General features: G+C 48.2%; 7 protein-coding genes across 7 annotated transcripts; 2 read left to right on the top strand and 5 right to left on the bottom strand.

Annotated features, from left to right (window-relative positions):
* Window positions 1–2,155: 2,155 nt before the first annotated feature.
* Pdw03_3302 (Putative OefB) lies at window positions 2,156–2,764 on the top strand (the record flags this gene model as incomplete). The annotated part of the gene is made up of 1 exon (XM_014676839.1): window positions 2,156–2,764. One exon carries the CDS (start codon window positions 2,156–2,158, stop codon window positions 2,762–2,764), a length of 609 nt encoding a protein of 202 aa, XP_014532325.1.
* A 4,925-nt stretch (window positions 2,765–7,689) lies between these two features.
* Window positions 7,690–8,115, bottom strand: Pdw03_3303 (D-isomer specific 2-hydroxyacid dehydrogenase, catalytic domain; the record flags this gene model as incomplete). Its single annotated transcript, XM_014676837.2, has 1 exon — window positions 7,690–8,115. One exon carries the CDS (start codon window positions 8,113–8,115, stop codon window positions 7,690–7,692), a length of 426 nt encoding a protein of 141 aa, XP_014532323.2.
* A 1,180-nt stretch (window positions 8,116–9,295) lies between these two features.
* Window positions 9,296–9,553, bottom strand: Pdw03_3304 (uncharacterized protein; the record flags this gene model as incomplete). The annotated part of the gene is made up of 2 exons (XM_066100450.1): window positions 9,296–9,371; window positions 9,420–9,553. The coding sequence occupies 2 exons, from the start codon at window positions 9,551–9,553 to the stop codon at window positions 9,296–9,298; spliced, it is 210 nt and encodes a 69-aa protein (XP_065955850.1).
* Window positions 9,554–9,711: 158 nt separating this feature from the next.
* Pdw03_3305 (Thioredoxin, putative) lies at window positions 9,712–11,632 on the bottom strand (the record flags this gene model as incomplete). Its single annotated transcript, XM_014676836.2, has 4 exons — window positions 9,712–11,211; window positions 11,262–11,483; window positions 11,531–11,545; window positions 11,597–11,632. The coding sequence occupies 4 exons, from the start codon at window positions 11,630–11,632 to the stop codon at window positions 9,712–9,714; spliced, it is 1,773 nt and encodes a 590-aa protein (XP_014532322.2).
* A 539-nt stretch (window positions 11,633–12,171) lies between these two features.
* Pdw03_3306 (EF-hand superfamily Ca2+-modulated protein) lies at window positions 12,172–12,920 on the top strand (the record flags this gene model as incomplete). The annotated part of the gene is made up of 3 exons (XM_014676835.1): window positions 12,172–12,174; window positions 12,227–12,438; window positions 12,554–12,920. 3 exons carry the CDS (start codon window positions 12,172–12,174, stop codon window positions 12,918–12,920), a joined length of 582 nt encoding a protein of 193 aa, XP_014532321.1.
* Window positions 12,921–13,338: 418 nt separating this feature from the next.
* Pdw03_3307 (Nucleotide-binding, alpha-beta plait) lies at window positions 13,339–15,197 on the bottom strand (the record flags this gene model as incomplete). The annotated part of the gene is made up of 5 exons (XM_014676834.1): window positions 13,339–13,615; window positions 13,669–13,739; window positions 13,797–13,961; window positions 14,899–14,928; window positions 14,982–15,197. 5 exons carry the CDS (start codon window positions 15,195–15,197, stop codon window positions 13,339–13,341), a joined length of 759 nt encoding a protein of 252 aa, XP_014532320.1.
* Window positions 15,198–15,771: 574 nt separating this feature from the next.
* Pdw03_3308 (Snf7) lies at window positions 15,772–16,534 on the bottom strand (the record flags this gene model as incomplete). The annotated part of the gene is made up of 2 exons (XM_014676833.1): window positions 15,772–16,422; window positions 16,487–16,534. 2 exons carry the CDS (start codon window positions 16,532–16,534, stop codon window positions 15,772–15,774), a joined length of 699 nt encoding a protein of 232 aa, XP_014532319.1.
* Between the last annotated feature and the right edge of the window lie 541 nt (window positions 16,535–17,075).

Here is a 17,075-nt window from a genome sequence, read left to right on the forward strand (position 1 = left end):
GAACCTGGAAAGGGGGCAATGGTTTGAACACAATGTGCTTGATCGTGAACCGCGGTCCGCCCCTCATCCAACACGCTTCTTACATGCCGCGTGAACTACGGAGCATGTATGTTCAATATGGTTTCATTTGCGAGTGGAGTACGGAGTACTCAGTTCAACGGCGTACCACGAAGCTGTCATTTCGATCTGAATTAGATTTCCTGGGCCATTCGTTTGGCCCCCCACCGCTTGACCCCTTTCCAAAAAAAAAATTTCCAAGGTTCCCCGGCGGGCCGGGACACGGAAGCATGAATTACGGAGGGAGAGGACGCAGGCGGCGTGGGGGGTATTTGCATATCACAGTCCAATGGTGGTACTATGAGATATATAGATTTGCCAAAGTACTCTTGTCTGTCGTTAGTAAGCTTCAAAGAGGTAAAGAGTACGAAGTATGGAATACAACATACAACATATACATCTGACGCCCCCTTGGATATGATGAGTATGATACGGAACATCGGACGAACATCCGAACGGGGGGGGGGAGGAGGGGGGAGTGGAAATTGGTCGATGGGACACCCAGGATCACGGATTGATCCACTTGGACCGGGGAAGAGCGTCACAGTCTTCCCCGTAGGCGCTAGTCTTGCATTAGGCAAGTCATCTGGTGCATCCGAAAGATCACAACGACGTGACAATTGACAGATTGAACAGGAGTATGAAATTCCGGGGGAACAGATCTTGATAAGCAGTTGATAGATGATGTGAGTCTAGACTTGGACGATCTAGACTCGACACTTTTTTGAACAAAGAGCCAGAGCCTCGGTGCAACTGTGGGGTGGCCTATGATTTGTGCGAAAATTAGACTCGGGATATGGAATCGAATAGATTCTCTAGAACTCTAAGGAGCACTTCGTGCGGTGTGTACAACATTGAATGGTAACTGGTGGTAAATTAAAAAAAAAAAAAAAAAAAAAAATGCCGAACTGTATTTATCCGCTTCAAAGCTGGGCAAACAGGAGAAGTGCCAAGGGAGTAGTAGCCGTTAGTTTCATTTTGGCGGTTCCTTTTTTTTTTTTTTAGACTGTAGACTAATTGCTTCTAGACTTGAAATCGAATCCACGGAGGACTTGGCCCGAATGTGGAGACACACTTCCTTCTACCCAACTCCGTTGTTTAAAAGACTGTGGATAGTCCATTTTCCCGTGGGCAGATTTCTCTTCAACTGACCACAATTACTTTCGACCTACAACGGTGTTGACGTGTTGGATCGTGACCGCCAAACGCCCAACAAACCTGATTCCTCAAACCGGTGATTAGGGCTGCAAATTCCTATAACCCTGCAGCTCCCGCAACTTTTTCCAGCACGAAGCGGTGAATCCGAGGCATGATCATTGGAGAATTATCATCGGGACTGGGAAACACTCCAAACAATCCGATTTTAAGATCAGACCAGATCTTGAGCTTTCTAAGATTGTTGGGCAGCCCTTTCGGGGAAACCTCGATCTCCTGCCGCAAGGGGGAATTGTGGAAATTCGGTTTTTTTGCTGATATCAGATTTGCTCTTGTATTCATACAAATCTCTGTGTCAGACTTGTCCGAGTCGGAGGCAGGATAAAAGCGCTAAACCGGGGATCCGTTCTGTCCCCGTGTGTCAGAAATCCAGGGATTCGATACATCTGGAAATTGTCACATCAAAATACAAATAAATTCCCAAAAGGGGAATTTATTTTTATATTTTTATTTTTTGGGCTTAGGATCAGTTGTTCCAAGGTTGGAAGGTTGATCGACAGCCCTTGGTTTGCGGAAATCTCCTTCCGATTGTTCTGATTTCTTTTCTTTTCTTTTTCTTTTTTTTTTCACTCGTTTATCTTTTTTTTCATTATTTTTTTTCCTAATTTGGAACTCTCATCCCATTGTTTTTTTTTGGTTTTTTTTTTTCATTTTGGCAATTTGATTTCTCGACTGCAAGGGTATCGGGAAGTCTAAGAAGTCTTTCCCCGGCTTTGGGTTTTGATATCTATTACCCTTCTCACCGATCATTGATAAACAACCCCCCTCGACCTTTCCGCAAAATTTTCACTTTGCCTTGCACCATCACACTGTTGTCTCTCTCACCCACTGGGCCCTGGTACCGCCAACCCTTTTCCAATATTTACCTATCACATCCGCCACCATGATTCCCATTCAGTCACGTCTACTTGAGATGTCGCTCCCCAAGGCAGCGGCTCCTATCGCAAGCACAGATCCAGCGCAACCCACCTTTACCTGGACTGGCAGCGCCTCTTCGTCCATGTCAAGTCCTTTCGCTCCTCCACCAACTCCCAGCGACTCCCTTCTCGATATCAGCCCACGCAAGTCCTCTTCCTCTAGCGAGATGGGAGCGGCATATGCCTTCCCCTCCTGGCCCAACCGTCCCTCGCTTTCCAGCAACAACTCCACCGATTCATGTGCCAGCGCCTTTCTCTCCGACGACGACCTCCTATGGATGCCAGAGAATTCGGCAGCTGAGCAGGCAGTGGACGAAGTCATTAACCAGGACGCCGCTACCATCTGCTCCGTAACCATGGAGCAGCAACTTCAGCGCTTGCGCGCCATCGCCGAGCAAGAAGATCGGGCCAACTTCCTCGCTAAGGTTGAAGCCCACGCCCGTGCAACCCAAGCCCTCCGTACAGCAAAGCAGGGCATTGTGGTAGAGCGCGAGATGTCAAAGCGCAAGAAGCGCCGCGTCGCGCCCACTCCGAAACGACGTGCTCACTCGGCATCCAAGGTGCTCAGTCAATAAGCTCACCGGTGATTCCCGGTGCAGCGCAGGCGCTCTTCGAATAACGCCACATTCTCTTCACAGTCATGTCATTACCTCGCCTTATCTTTTAATTTCACCCCGCATCCCTCCGAGGGTTGCAGAGACCCACACCAAGCGGTGCCTACTTCCAATTCATTTTTCTCCTACAACCGTGATACCCGCGAAATCGCCTCATTCCAACTTACGAATCACATTGGGATCCCAATCTCCCAAGCACAGCATGCCACGGTCGATCGTCAGCCACATCTAAGCTTTACCGGGTGGTATTTTCTGAATGCGACCTTACCTAGGCCCTGCACGGGCCGACTTCGGGACCCATCTGGTCATCCATGGGTCCATTGTCCCCCCCGCGCTTACCTAATTTCTCGCTGTCGGCGCTTCCAGAAATCCCACCTGGGCACTTCCAAGGTTGTCACCTCTTGCCACTTCCATCTTGCCCTTTGCACACACCGCTGGTTTATTTGGCTTTCTGACTCATTTTCCAACTCTCTCATTTGTGTTCTGTTTTTCCTTCCTTTTTTTTCCTTTTCAGCGAATCCGTTATCTCCCCCAACCCACGAGGATCATGTTTTCGCATGGAGTTGCAGCGCCTGATTCAGACATCATTTACCTTTTTTTTGCCTACCCTCAGGCTTGCATCCATGGAGACCCGGTGTTTCTTTCTTCTTTTCTTTTGATTGCTCTCGGGTGTTTTTTTTTTTTTTTTATGAACCTGTCTTTCCCAGCGCTTTGTTCAGATACCCCGCCTTGTATACCCCATCATTTGTTTTTCGTTATCGGCGTTTTGTGATCTTTTGCAATTTTCAACCGCGTTCCAGACCTCTGTGATCTACTCTCGGAAGATTGCCATATGCACCATATCACAGTTGTCAGTAGCCGTTCTTAGTACATTAGGTAGCCTGAACTAAGCCCATTGACCATATCTTGAAACAAGAGTATCATTCCGAATCACCACATAAACCTAGCAGCCTAAAATAAGCCAAAGTAGCAATCTGATCCAACATCCCTTAATCCAACTACACATCAAATTTCCTCTCTCTACCCCAGCCAAGTCCTTGCCACGTTGATGTAGATGTAACCTATCGCCCGAAAATCGTACACCCTTGACACAGAACAATCCAATAGCCGATCGCCAGTCCTGCCCGCCTCGTGTCCCCCCGCTTGAGTAACCGCCTCACCTCGGTCAGCGTCGAGCCCGGAACCCCGAGCTGTGAGGCTTTAACAGCTTATTGCTGCCTATGTATACCATGATGCCCCACTGGCCATCGTCATTGCTAAACTAACAGTGCAACAGTGAGATTGTGGCGGCTTTGTCAATCGGCGACGGGGCCAAATGATTGATAATCATGGACTTTGTGTACCTGTACATTAATGTTTAATTAGAGCGCAGAATACCACTCAGTTACGGTTGGGGTTGGGGTTCGGTTGTTTTCGTCCAATTTAGGGCCCTCCCAACATTACCCGACTTCACCGTTCCGATCATGCTGACTTCCACCCTCACCCTCTGGCACCCTCACCCTCTGGACGGGATTAGTCGGCTGCGGTTAAATAAGAAATGTACATCCGGAGTTGGCACTTAGCCTGGAAGTCTAAATGGCACTGGTTGATAGCTTGGATTTTACCGCTCCTGGTCTCTAATCTATCACAAGGAGAAGTTCCGTACAAGTCCGGTGTTGTGGGATTTTCGAGAAAGCCGGGTTGCCCGCAGTAGCCGCCTCGCTATTAACATTGCTATCCGCTGTTGCCATCGTTCTTGGTTCATTTCTTCTGCCTTTAATGCTATTTGTCGTGGAGGTGTTACGCCACTCCATAGGGTAAAGATTCGATGTCAAGTAGGCTGGGCACCCCATTTTATGAGGTTGGTCGGGCATACGATTCTACTCTGCTGTTCTGGTTTACCAACTCCAAATTATCTCGGCAGATTATAATTGAAATCACACATCAATTACCAGATGATAGCGCGCCTAGATAGTAGTTAGAACCTAACGCTGTTACTATCTAATTCTTTAAAGCTTCTACCATCAAAGATTATCACTCACTAGACTAGTTATAATATTCGCACTAACTTATCGAGCCCACTTTCTTCGCGGTTAGCTAAGAAAATCCTTAAACTCAGGAGTTATTATCGATTTTATAGCTTATACGTTACGCTCCTAGATAGATAGCTAGGTAGACCCTAAAGAAAGGGTTCTAAAAAAAGGCCCGCGCCGGAAGCGAGCGGTTATAGAGCGAGAGGCAATTCGAATGGATTGGATACGCTGACTTCGTCCCAAGCCCTATAGACGTTATAAGGTCGGATAAAGATAGGACAAAGACCTAGGGGGTGGCGTGTCGCAATCTCTAATTCTTTAATATATCGTTAAACAGACGAAAGTAAATTGTAAGAAAATGATAGTGAGAATGCAGTGCGTGATAAGTTAGCCCGTAAGCATAGAATCTATGTAGGGATTACTCAACTATGTTGTAAGAATCTTATCGATTGGTCTATGCAAAATTGCCAGTATATGAGAGGATGTTTTTCTATGTTTTTGGATTTCCGTGTATACAACTACATATCTAAGCATCTACTGCACGATACAGTACGTCCCGAAACTGGTGCAACCGCCTACACTAATTATTGATTATTAAGCCCTACTGCCAAGAAACACTAGTCGATGTTGGGAGTTATTCCGACAGTTGGATGGGTATTTCCTCGTACGTAGGGCACATAGTAATTTCAAGCATGTATTACCTTGTAAATTCATTACATGCGACATCTCCATGCCCCTCATCCGAAGTAGCTTTCCTCGGGAGGCGCACTTGACAATCTAGCACGAGTGGTCCAACTAAAGATGGCTCCATGAGCTTATCTATGATATGATCCACAGTGGCGAACTATCTATAACTAAGATGGTATAGGCCGCTGGTTGTAACAAGAGTACCATCTCGCGAATCTCTTCCAATTTAAAGAATGCTTAGAAGTGTCAAAGCACCGCCAATTAAAGGCCGACGACCCCGTAGTGAGGAAGAAAGTCATAAAGGTATCGGGCGATGTAACGTGCTCGAGAGTAGCCTAGATAAGTGCCGCAGGCCGATAGCCCTTCCGAATGTTCTTCTCGGAGCTATAATGCCGTACAAGCGTGATCACCAGGTTCCTTACCAACTCATGCTGTTTAAGTGTTAATGACAATGGTATTGAGAAGTCCAAAAAACCTTCTAGGGAGGACTGGTGACGGTGAGTCGCTATCGTTAGGAACTCGCAAGCCTTGGGGTGAGGGCGAGCAAGATGGTGGAGGCATGTGATGAGCTGACTCATGTGGGTGTAGGCAATCCGTTTCAGCTCACCACTTCATTATTTCGGTAGAACCGTTCTGGTAATGATACTTGAGTCACTGCTAGAGTACTGCAATACTGCAGAGCCATATGGAATCGCTTTTGCAGATCTGGCTCGCCATCTTAACTATTGGAAGTCATGTGACTTCCCTGTTTGCTCCCGGACCCGGTACCTTAGTCTATCTAGCTAGTGCCTGTAGATAGTTTCTCTCTCTCTCTCTCTCTCCACGCATGACAAAGATTTCAAGTTTCATATACAACTTCATAGCATATCATCTAGATACCTTCTCTCACTTCCTTTGAGGATGCAAGTGAGGAGGAACGATTGCGACGGGGCCAGCTTGCGTATGATCTGACCCTACCTTAAATGGAACATAGTGGGAGTTGCACTCGACCACCGCTACGACACGTCTCCAGTCAATCGCTTACAATTAACCAAGTGCACCTGATGGTGGCACACAGATTTGACCTTCATGAAACACCTGGTTGCTCGGACAAAGTATGCAGCGGAGATTACCATCATCAGAACCGATCAATCCATATCTTGGTAGGGTTCTCAAAGCAATAGCCCTACATTGCTCATTGGAATAATCCGGGGTGTCTAAGTGCCCTTGCACCTGGATTACCCCGATTGGTATGAAGGTGCGCCTTCGATCTTGTCAATATTCATGGGTGCGTTTTTTGTAGTATCGTGACTTCAGGCAGATATTTTAGTCCTCCTAGTGCTTGAAGCAAATCACTCCTAGGTGCCCAAGTTGACTAAGTGTGGGCTGTTTTTTGTACTGGTCCTGCCATGAGGTTGCCACTGGATTCATGCCGTCTATCACATGTGTCATTGGTATATCTCTCTATGTTTGCATCTTAGGCCGTCGTATAGCGTTCTGTGTTCATTCATCCAAGGTGACCGGTATAATTTTCCCCCAGATCTCCAAGTTCTGTACAGGGTAGTCGATTATAATCCATGTGCCAAATGTATTCACAAATGGCCGAAGTTTCTTGGTCATCATCGCACCTGGTTGATGATCTCACCGACACACCACTTCTCAACCGTGCTCTTCAGCAAAGTCTGCAGGTTTTGCAACGTCCTTTCAGAATACCAGGTTAGGTGAGGTGTCAGTACCAAATTCAACCCGGCTGCTTCTGGGCTTAACAATGGGGAATCGCCTCTCCCAGCAGGTTCTGTAGTGTAAACATCTGTGGCCGCACCTGAAATCACCCCACATTTGAGTGCTTCGAGCAGTGCTTGCTCATCGACAATTCCATCTCTTGCAACATTCACCAACACAGCACGGGGGGACATAATTTTGCAACTCCGCTGTAGAGATCATGTTGAGCGTCTCCACGCTTCGGGGTAAGCACAAAACAACCACAATCGACTTTTTTAAGCCATCTTCGAACATAACTCGGCCCGCTCGAGGAGATACACCCTTACGCTCTGCGACAATCACGTTCATACCAAGGCCCTTTGCCAGGGCCTCGATTCGTTTGCCTAGTGATCCGTATCCAACAATACACATGGTTTCATCACTGCACAACAACAGAGCCTTTCCATCAGGTGCACGAACTCGACTGAGTAATGAGCCGTTTGTCTTTCACTCAGTATCAAGCGATAAGTCCACATGAACTGCAACTGTGGCATTATGGAGCTCAATGAACTTCCGTCGAGTGGCGAAGGAAAGCCCAATGGCGTGTTCACTGACACTGTCAATGTTCGAGCCGGGACAGTTGCACACGGTGATTCCTCGTGCGGACGCAGCTGCTACATCAACGCAGTCTGTGCCAGTCGCCATGATTGCTATGAGGCGGAGCTTGGGGGTGACTTCGGCGCTGAGTGTCTCCGCCGTTAGGCGCGTCGTCGTTGTCGCGATGATTGTAGCATCTTTGACGCGGCTGGGCAGATCAACAGGATCGGTCCATCGGTGGACTGCGCGAGTATGTGGGCCTGGCAGATCAAATTCAGGGATTGGGCAATGGACAGCCTCAACGGCAACGATATGGTGGGTTAGATTCTCTGCCATGATCATGGATAAGGGGAGACAGAGCATGTGCTGTTGGCGTTCAAGATCTTCAACTGGTTTCCCCGCCGTAGATCTCTTGAGGGCTACGTCCAGTGTGTGATGACTGATACCGAGAGTAGCCGAGATGGGTCTCAGGACAATACCGAGATGTTGTCGGTGAAGGGGTCGAATGATCTTATCCGGGAAGATTCCTCCAAGCTTGTGCTCTTGAATTTGAAAAGCTGACTTGCGCCCTGTCCAATACAGCAATGAGCATGTGTCGGAGTTGAACTATTGCTCCCCGCATGACGTTGTATGCAGCTTAGACTGGACCGATGATAGCCGACATCAACTCTTCTGCTTGGCAATCACAACTGCAGCCCTAATCCTTCAAAGCAATTCTTATTAAAACTATTCTGGCAAGCTTTTCTTTTGTAAGATAATTGCCATCATCTCGGGACGAAAAGACACCATGTGGTATGAAAGTCCAGAATGATGCCAAACTGGTACGCGCCAATTCTTCTCTACTCACCCTTAACGTGCTCAAATCACAGAGGCATAGTTCCATTTGTCGGATTAAAGCGGGTGAACAAATGGCAACTAATCGACTTAATCAGGTTCAAAAGCAACCCTGTGGCCATTGTGAAGCTCAGCGATGTCAATTTGTCACAAGAACAAAAACAGCTAATCGCCAAGGACCCCAACTTCTTCGACACAGTGTTCTTATATCTCGTCGCAGGGGATAGGAACCACCATGTAGACATCTTCTCACGTGCCAACGAGATGTAGTTTGTTGGCAATCCCATCATTAGCGCTGACCACTTTCTCTTCCGCTAGGTATTGGCCGATGCTCCCAATCGCTCAAACACCCTCACTGTAATTACCAAAGCAGGACCGGTTCCGATATCATGGATGATACAGCCAAGGAGGTTGTCTCTGCTGAGATTCCACACAAGATTCAAATACACTGGTCGGATGCGACAGCCAGCCATACCCTGTCTGTTCAAGCAAGTCTGAGTTCGGGTTCGGATCTGCAGGGCTTTGCAGATATGTCACCAGTAGCATCTGTAGTCGACACTGTCACACATGCCCTGATATATCTGACTGAAAGAAAAAGCTTCATCGCCAGTGTGGTGCCCGGTGGAAATCCAGAGCTTGATCTCGATGAGGGATGGTCATTGTCATTGACCGGGGCCACATATCACCAGCACCTTGTATCACGTACGGAGGGAGATTTGGTGCTTTGAGATCTTCGGGTGTGCATGAGCGTAATTAATCTAGAGGATCCTGTTAGTGGTAGGGGTGGATGTTCTTTTGGGGCTTACCTTGCACTATCGAATGGCCAGAAGGGTGGAGTCATCATATCTAGATTGATCAGGGAGGGGATATCTCTATCATTGTAGATATGCTCTTGGATGAGGACGGGAAGAGGATGTCCACTATCAAACTCGCTGCCCATGCTGCATTAGTAGCGGAAGGGAGTTTATTTGTTGATTAAACAGCACACAGGTTGCTAGAAAGAAAAATCAAAGATGTGGCTCAGTACTTTGTTGCCGATGTTTCGAGAAATTCGCGTTGATGTGTATTTCGATTAGACATTATGGACGCATTCAATATTTAAAGTCCCTTGCTAAAAAGTTCTCCTCCTATCTCTTTGAGCAGCGGCTCCTTCTGCACAGCCTCAACCTTTTTCTTTCGGGAAATCGTTTCCGCAACACCCATAGCGCGACAAAGATCAATTAGAGACCCATCCATCGGAGCTTCGTAAACAAGAAGGCCAAGAGCAAACAACAACCCACGCAAGGATTCCACGCTCTCATCCTCACGCGAGATAGCCTCAAGCAATGACGCGGTCAATTCTACCTGATCTTCCTCAGACAGAGGATCAGGCTTTCCGTCGAAACGAGCATTGTGATTGAACGAGGCAAGATTGTATGCAAAAGAGGCGGCGACAACGCGGAGGCTGGTTTGTGAGTCTAGGAGGGAGTTGGTCGCGAGACGCAGGCAGGTCTCGCGGAGTGGGGATGAGGAGGATATGAGTTGCTCCGGATATAGAGGTGTGCTAAAAAGATTGCAGGCTAGTTGGAGGGCCACGATGCGGAGATTGTATGGACATGAGGATAGATCGTCTTGGGATAGCGGTGCAAGGAGAGTTAGAAGGGTTGCATGTTGGGCTTCTTCGGCGAAGTAGCCACTTGCACGTGGGTCAAGCAGAAGCAGACGAACTAGATCAACCACAGCAAAATGACTGCCACTGGGAAGCGTCGAGTACGTGGAGGTCAATGTTGTAGCAAATGTATGCAAGTCGGGGACTCTGATATCGGCGACAGGTCCGGTGGTTGAGTGGCGCAGTTTCACAAATTCAATGACTTGTGCGACACCGTGGGCTTCCCTGAATGCGACAGGGAGTTTTTGGAGGAGTTTTTCGATTGGTGGAACCTTCTTATACATGACAAAGGTCGTAATCTCTCGCTGAAGACTAGGAAGTCGTAATTGACGATGGGGGTGGGCAGGGTGTGCCATCTCTAGTAACATACGAATATTTCCCACTAGTTTGGCCGGGGTCGCACCGCTCCATTCATCCATTTTTTGACCTTTCAAAAAGGTCATAAAGGTAGGGGTCGAGCGCACGCTGTACTTCATGCCAACATCGCGAGCTACGCCGATGTCGACTTTGATAAGAGTACCTCGCTCACCCGCTTCCGCCGCGAGTTGGTCATATGTTGGATAGACAGCCTTGCATGGTGGACATGTTGATGATGTGAAGAAAATGACAGCGCAGGAATGGGAAGCGCCAGACAACTCGCTTTGTAGCTGACTGAGATTGCTCACTATGCGGACTGTGCCCGCTCCTGGATGTGCCAATGGCTGGGGTGCGGAAGGGACAGCTTTCGCTGTGGTCGGTTGAGCACATGGCCCAGGAGCAGGACCCGTTCCAGTGCCTTGAGTGACGCCTTTGAGAGCCATCTCGATTTGAGGTTTCATCATTTGCCCAAATGGGGTTTCCAAAAAAGTGCGAGGCAGATTGATAATGTGGTCCGGGATACTTTTACCTACAAGAAACATTGAAAAGTCTTGAGTAAAATTATTGCAGTTGTGAAGGAAAAGGTCGTATGACTAAAATTGATTAGCCATAGCTCCGTTGCTGAAGTTGTTCATGAACAAACCTCAGGCGTATAAATGGTTGCCAATGAGCCCAGATACTCCTCAATAACGTCATTTGGAAGCTCCGTGGTGCCCAACTTCACGACCTCCATGGGCTGTCCATGATGGGTACTCCCTGGAGCAGCGGTCTGGATCCCCTGGCCGAAGTAGTATTCGACCCCGTTGAGAACAATAGATGTATGATATATGGCATCCATCTGTGTCCCTGTCAGGGTAAGGGAGTACTGTACAAATTAGAGAATGCTCGCTTTCAGTGGCACGTCGACCATACCATTCGGGCCAAACCCTATATTCAACATTAGTTGACATTTAACGCTTGCCGAACTGGAAAGCTTGCCTTAGAAAGGTCGTAGACATATAGTGAGACATCCATGATGAAACAGGTATCTGATATAGAAGAGAGCCCTTCGAAGTGAAAATTGAGATCAAAGAATCCTTGGAGTGCGACCTGGGTAGGCTCCAATCCGATAACGTCAGCACCGGCAAGATGCCTGCCATCACCTTCGATCGTGTTCTATTACACTTTGTATGGATTTGATATTTGGCACTTGATCTTTCTAATTCGTCAAAAGGAGTATAGAATTGTTCATTGACGCGATCTCATTTCTTGCTTTGCTACCTACAGGACTAGTCGCTGATCGTATACCCGTGAATGTTGACCTGCTTCAATCGTAGAATTTTCTATACTTAGTAGATTAGGAGTCCGATAAAAAAAGGAGTGCGCAATTTTCAAAAACGTTCAAGAAGCAGTTGTGCGCAAAATTGTGTATAACAAAGCTGTGAAGCTGAAGTGCTGCATCCGTAGATCGTTTTCCCAATCGCCACCATCCCCTTCATCACCTCCGGGGACAAGTCCTCATTTGTCCGTGCCAACATCCTTGTAAAGTCATAATTTCTGTCAGCGATACCCACATGGTAAGAAAAACCCGATATCCTCAATACCCAACCAAATCTGACTCCCTTGCAGCCTCCCAAAAAGCGCGGAGGCACAGCTAGCTCTTCCGCACCGGCAGCGCCAAAGCGCGGGCGCGCATCCAAACTCGCCAAGGAGAACAACATCACGGCTGAAGAAGAAAACGAAATCAAAGAAGTCTTCCACCTATTCTCCGCCAAGAATACAGACTTCCCAGACGAGAAGGAGGGAGTCATTCCTCGCGAAGATGTGCGCAAGGCACTGGTGTAGGATTTCCCTTAACCTCTACGACAATCGACACTACCTGCTACTCTGCCCCTTTCCTTAATTACTTACCCTCAATCTATGAATATAACGCACTAACAAGTTTCCCTTCAACAGTGCCCTCGGCCTCCCACCCACCGATTCAACCGAACTCGCAGAAATCCTTTCCGCCCTCGATCCAACTCTAAGCGGATACGTGCCCTACAGTCCCTTTATCTCAATAGCAGCGGCCAAATTGCGGTCGCGCGATGATGACGCCATTGCTGCTGAGGTGGACGATGCGTATCAGCTATTTACGCGCGGCACGGATGGCCCCATCACACTGTCGCATCTGCGGCGCATTGCGCGCGACTTGAAGGAGGATAGTGTGGGTGATGACCTGCTCAAGGATATGATTCTTGAAGGGAATGGGGGTGCTGGGTTGAGCGCTGGAGTTACTTTGGAGCAGTTCCATGATGTCATGACCAGAGCTGGTGTGTTTTAAAGGTGGTGGATCTGTGTAGATCTATGATGGAACAGCATTTCTAATTTTGATGGATATAAGGGTCGGATTCGGCGTTTGGCATGGCAGTTTTATTTTAGCAGGGAGTCTGAGGTTTGGAACTTTTGAAGGGATTCCAAGCTTGTTCAAAAATCGACTATCATTTGTAATGTTCCATTGTGAGTGTAGATACATGCTTTCCCCCACCGGCTTCTGCGAAAGACATGAAAGAATTAAGCCTGCTGGTACTAGCAAAAAAAAAGAAGATAAAGGAGTAGAGAAACACAGCCAGTAAACAAAAGAAGCAAAGAAGGAGATATGACCCGCGCATCAACCATAAAGAACTCCCGAGAATATTTGCGAAACTTGTGTCATGCAGGAGCCGCAATGGAGGAAAGTAAAAACATAGCCTTTGAACCGTCTAGGAAATCTCGTCGGCCATGCCGATGTCCTGACTGGCGTTGGCCGCAGAGACAGTGCCACTGACAGGAGCAGTGCCTTCAGCTGGGGGGACATCAGTGTTGAAGTAGTCAATCATCTCAGCATCCAGCTCCTCAACAGTCTTGGGCTTTCCACGGCCAGCGTTGCGGCCACGGGGGCGAGCAGGGCCCTTTCCGCGGCGGCTTCCCTTGTCAGTAGCGGCGTTCTTGTTTTCCTTGGTCTTGGGGGTAGCGGCGGACTTGGGCTGAGCCTTCTGACTGTAGATGAATCAGTATGTGAATGCGGACAGCTAGAATGGACATCAACTCACGCAACGCGCTCAGTGAGAGGCTTAGAAGCAGGGACTGTAGGAACGTGAGACGCATCATAGACAACTTCGATCTGTTATATAGGTCAATTAATGTCACATTGGTGGTTAGCCAGAGCAAGAGGATTTACCTTCATGGGGCGGCCATCGACGAGGAGTCCGTTGAGCTCCTTGGTGGCTTTGGCAGCGGTGTCTGCCCTGTTGAACTGGATGGAGGCGATGCCACGGCTAGTACCATTCTGGTTGTAGGTGAGCATGACCCGTCTCACGGGGCCAGCAGACTTGTTGAAGTATTCCTATAGCGCAAACAAAGACGATCAGTATTTTCGTCAGAAAGTTTCAGTGAGAGCGCGGTTCTCGAGTGTCGGACGTAAGGTGGCGCAAACGACCACGGCCAAAGGTGAGAGAGCATCAGCGAGCACACAGCATCAATCCATCATCTGTTTCATCCTGACATTGAATCATGTAACCCCGGAATTGTAGCCCCATCCGGCTCCCCGCAATGGAATATAATACACCAACAAACATCCATAGTGATATGAGGTATATATTCCATCCATTAATCCATCAAACCACCACAACAAGTTCTTCAACAAAAGCAGCCTTTCAAGTCGCTGCCGTTAGGCAGAGTTTGTCAACTGTAATCCTTGTGCCCATGAATGTGTCATCTAAACAAAATAGGCCCATGCCAGACATAGTTCAGTCTTCTCCAAGTCACTGAAATGGGTAATCACCCCATAGCAGCAAAACTCCTAACGGAGAGACTTGAGATTGGTGTCTCAAGTAGGTAGGTTTCAGTCTGCCCTCTGAACCTGTTGACCACTGTTCCACTGATGCGCTCGCTGATGCCCGTATGGATCTCAAAGAATAATGACATGAAGAAAATGCGCGGGATTGAAGAGAGGTCAGGATGATGAATGTCCATCAATCATCCTCGGCACCGTACTCAGAGCACAAGGCGCGTAAATTTCCATTTGGAAATCAACACGAGCAATGTACATCCTTTCACCGTACTACAACACAGTTTGTCTTGTTGTCTCGCAGAGCGCCAGCAATGTGAATAATATGCAGAGACACGTAGGAGCGAACTGTGTGTGCCATGCATCAAGGAATATCCATTGATGGGAGAGGTAGACAGAGGTCGGAAGGCCGGTCAAAATCGTTTGCGCCGCAGTGTTCTCGAGAAAGGAGATGGCGGTGGAAGCCAACATGAGAGCCTTTAGATCAACATACCTTGACATTGGCCTCGGACACATCGGAAGGCTGATGAGATTAGCACATGGACAAGTACATACGCAAGAAGAGCAACAACTTACCAATCCGCTGACAAGAATCTTGCTAGAACCAGTCTGGGCGACAGGGGCTGGGTGAGCAGCCTTGGGAGCAGCCTTGGTGGATTTCTTCACACCTCCAACGGCGGATGGCTTGGTCGCAGCGCGGCGGGATCCACCACGACGGCGAGCAGTGTGGCGAGCAGTCTGACGACGGCTGCCGACAAGATCATCAAGGGACTTATCAAGGTTGGCAGACATGATTGCGACTAATAGCAAAGCTGGCGATTTGCAAGTTCGGCAAAAGTCACTAGGTGAACGTGTCGTGGATGGTATGCAACCTAGGATTTCAAGTCGCGTGCAAAGAAAAATTTAAGATCACAGTGGATTCTCAAAACGGGATGAAGCAGGTATGTTTATGGAGTTGAAAAGGATGATTCTTGAAAGAAGGAAGGATTGAGAGAGTGAGGAGAGGGGGCAAGTTGTAGCCTGATTTTGCGCTAAACCCTTTGTGGCAGGCCCAGTGCAAACAACATCAACAAATTTGACGGGATGAATGCTACTGAGCCCCAAAGAGATCCAAAGTACCTAATGATCTCATCTTTGTTTTTCTTGTTATCTAAATTGACTTGCTGTCCTATTGCGTGTGAGATTGATGTGAGATTGAATACAACTGTGCACTGTTTTAAAACAAGCGGAAATTCATTATGTGCAGGCCCAGCCTTGGAGAATGGCCTATGGAAAAACACACACCCAACTCCAAACGCGACAGTCGTGGAGCAGACGACTCAGTAACAAAAAAAACAAGAATAACGCTTTAGGTTTGTAATATGTACTAGCTCTTGAGAGCCTCCAGCCGGCCGCGCATCTGCGCGAGGGTGGCTTCTTGGTCTTCGAATTCCTCCTCGGCTTGGGGAGGTTCTGGCTCTGAGATTTTGGCCAAAGGTGGTGCCGTGACGGGCTGTGCCTGAGAAAGTTTGCCTTGCAAAACTTCCTGCAGGATCTTCTCAATCTCCGACTCTGCTTCGTCTTCCTCATCTTCAAAGACCGAAGGGTCCATAGTGGCGTCATCAACCATCTCTTCGATAATGCCTGCTCTGACAAGTTCCGAAGATAGTTGGTGCATGGTCGCAGATAATTGAGGCAGTCGGACCAGTGTGTTCACATCTTTCATGATCCCGGTTGACTTTTGAAGACTACCCTGGATTTTGCGCGCCGAGAAGGCTTCATTGACCTGCATTCCCACACTTTGTAGTTGGGCCCGGCTGGTATTTAACCGTGTGGTCTGTTTCCGAATGCGCACCAGCTCCCTTGCAAAGACTTTGGTGTCATTATTAGCCTGCTTGGCCTGGGATGGGTTTCGCTGGGCCCGTTTCGAGGCATTGACAATGTGCTGGCGAGTCTGGCTGTCACTGAGTTTTAGCCGGGCTAGATCGCGGTCGAGTTGCCGTGTGTTTGTGCGTATTAAAGCATTGCATTTTCTCATCTGACAGGTAAGTCTTCGTCAGTGTCTTATTTCCAATCCTTAACGAGCTACACCAGCTGCCTACCTGGGCTTGCGGGTCGGGCCCAAAGAATACCGCCTTGAGGCTCTCCATGAATGTAAAATTGCGGCTATAGAAATTGAAAGCGGCGGAAAAAAAGACAACCAAGCAAATCAAAAGCGTGGGGAGTGTTCGAAAAATGAGATCAGTCTCGGAATGAGGTGTGATCAGCGATTAAGGCTCATGCCCAGGACATCGTCTTTGAGATGGGTGGGGCAAGGCTAATTCGTTGCCTATGTTGGCGTGGTTTTTAACCCCTCGAGGTAATGTATGGCAGAGTCTTCTTGAAGACCAGAATTGCAAGGTCTTCGGCTCAGCCTTCAAATCAGTACACACTGATGTGACTGTCAAATTTCAAGCCTAGTGGTACCTGGAAGTGCCACGCTCGGCGTCTAGCCGCCGGGAGCGGAAACTGAGTCAGCTCTGACGTAATACGATGTCCCACAAAATTCGCGCCTGAGGCACGCTTCTACCAGTTTCTACAACACGGCACTTGGATAGGTCGTGAACGAGCTTCTTCTACACTTCTTCTCCTCTCTTTGACCACACTTTCTATCTCCCTTCCTTTCCATAGTTCTACCAATTATCTTTCCAT

This window comes from Penicillium digitatum, chromosome 1 (genome assembly GCF_016767815.1).
Source record: "Penicillium digitatum chromosome 1, complete sequence".
In the NCBI taxonomy this organism is placed as follows: Eukaryota; Fungi; Ascomycota; class Eurotiomycetes; order Eurotiales; family Aspergillaceae; genus Penicillium; species Penicillium digitatum.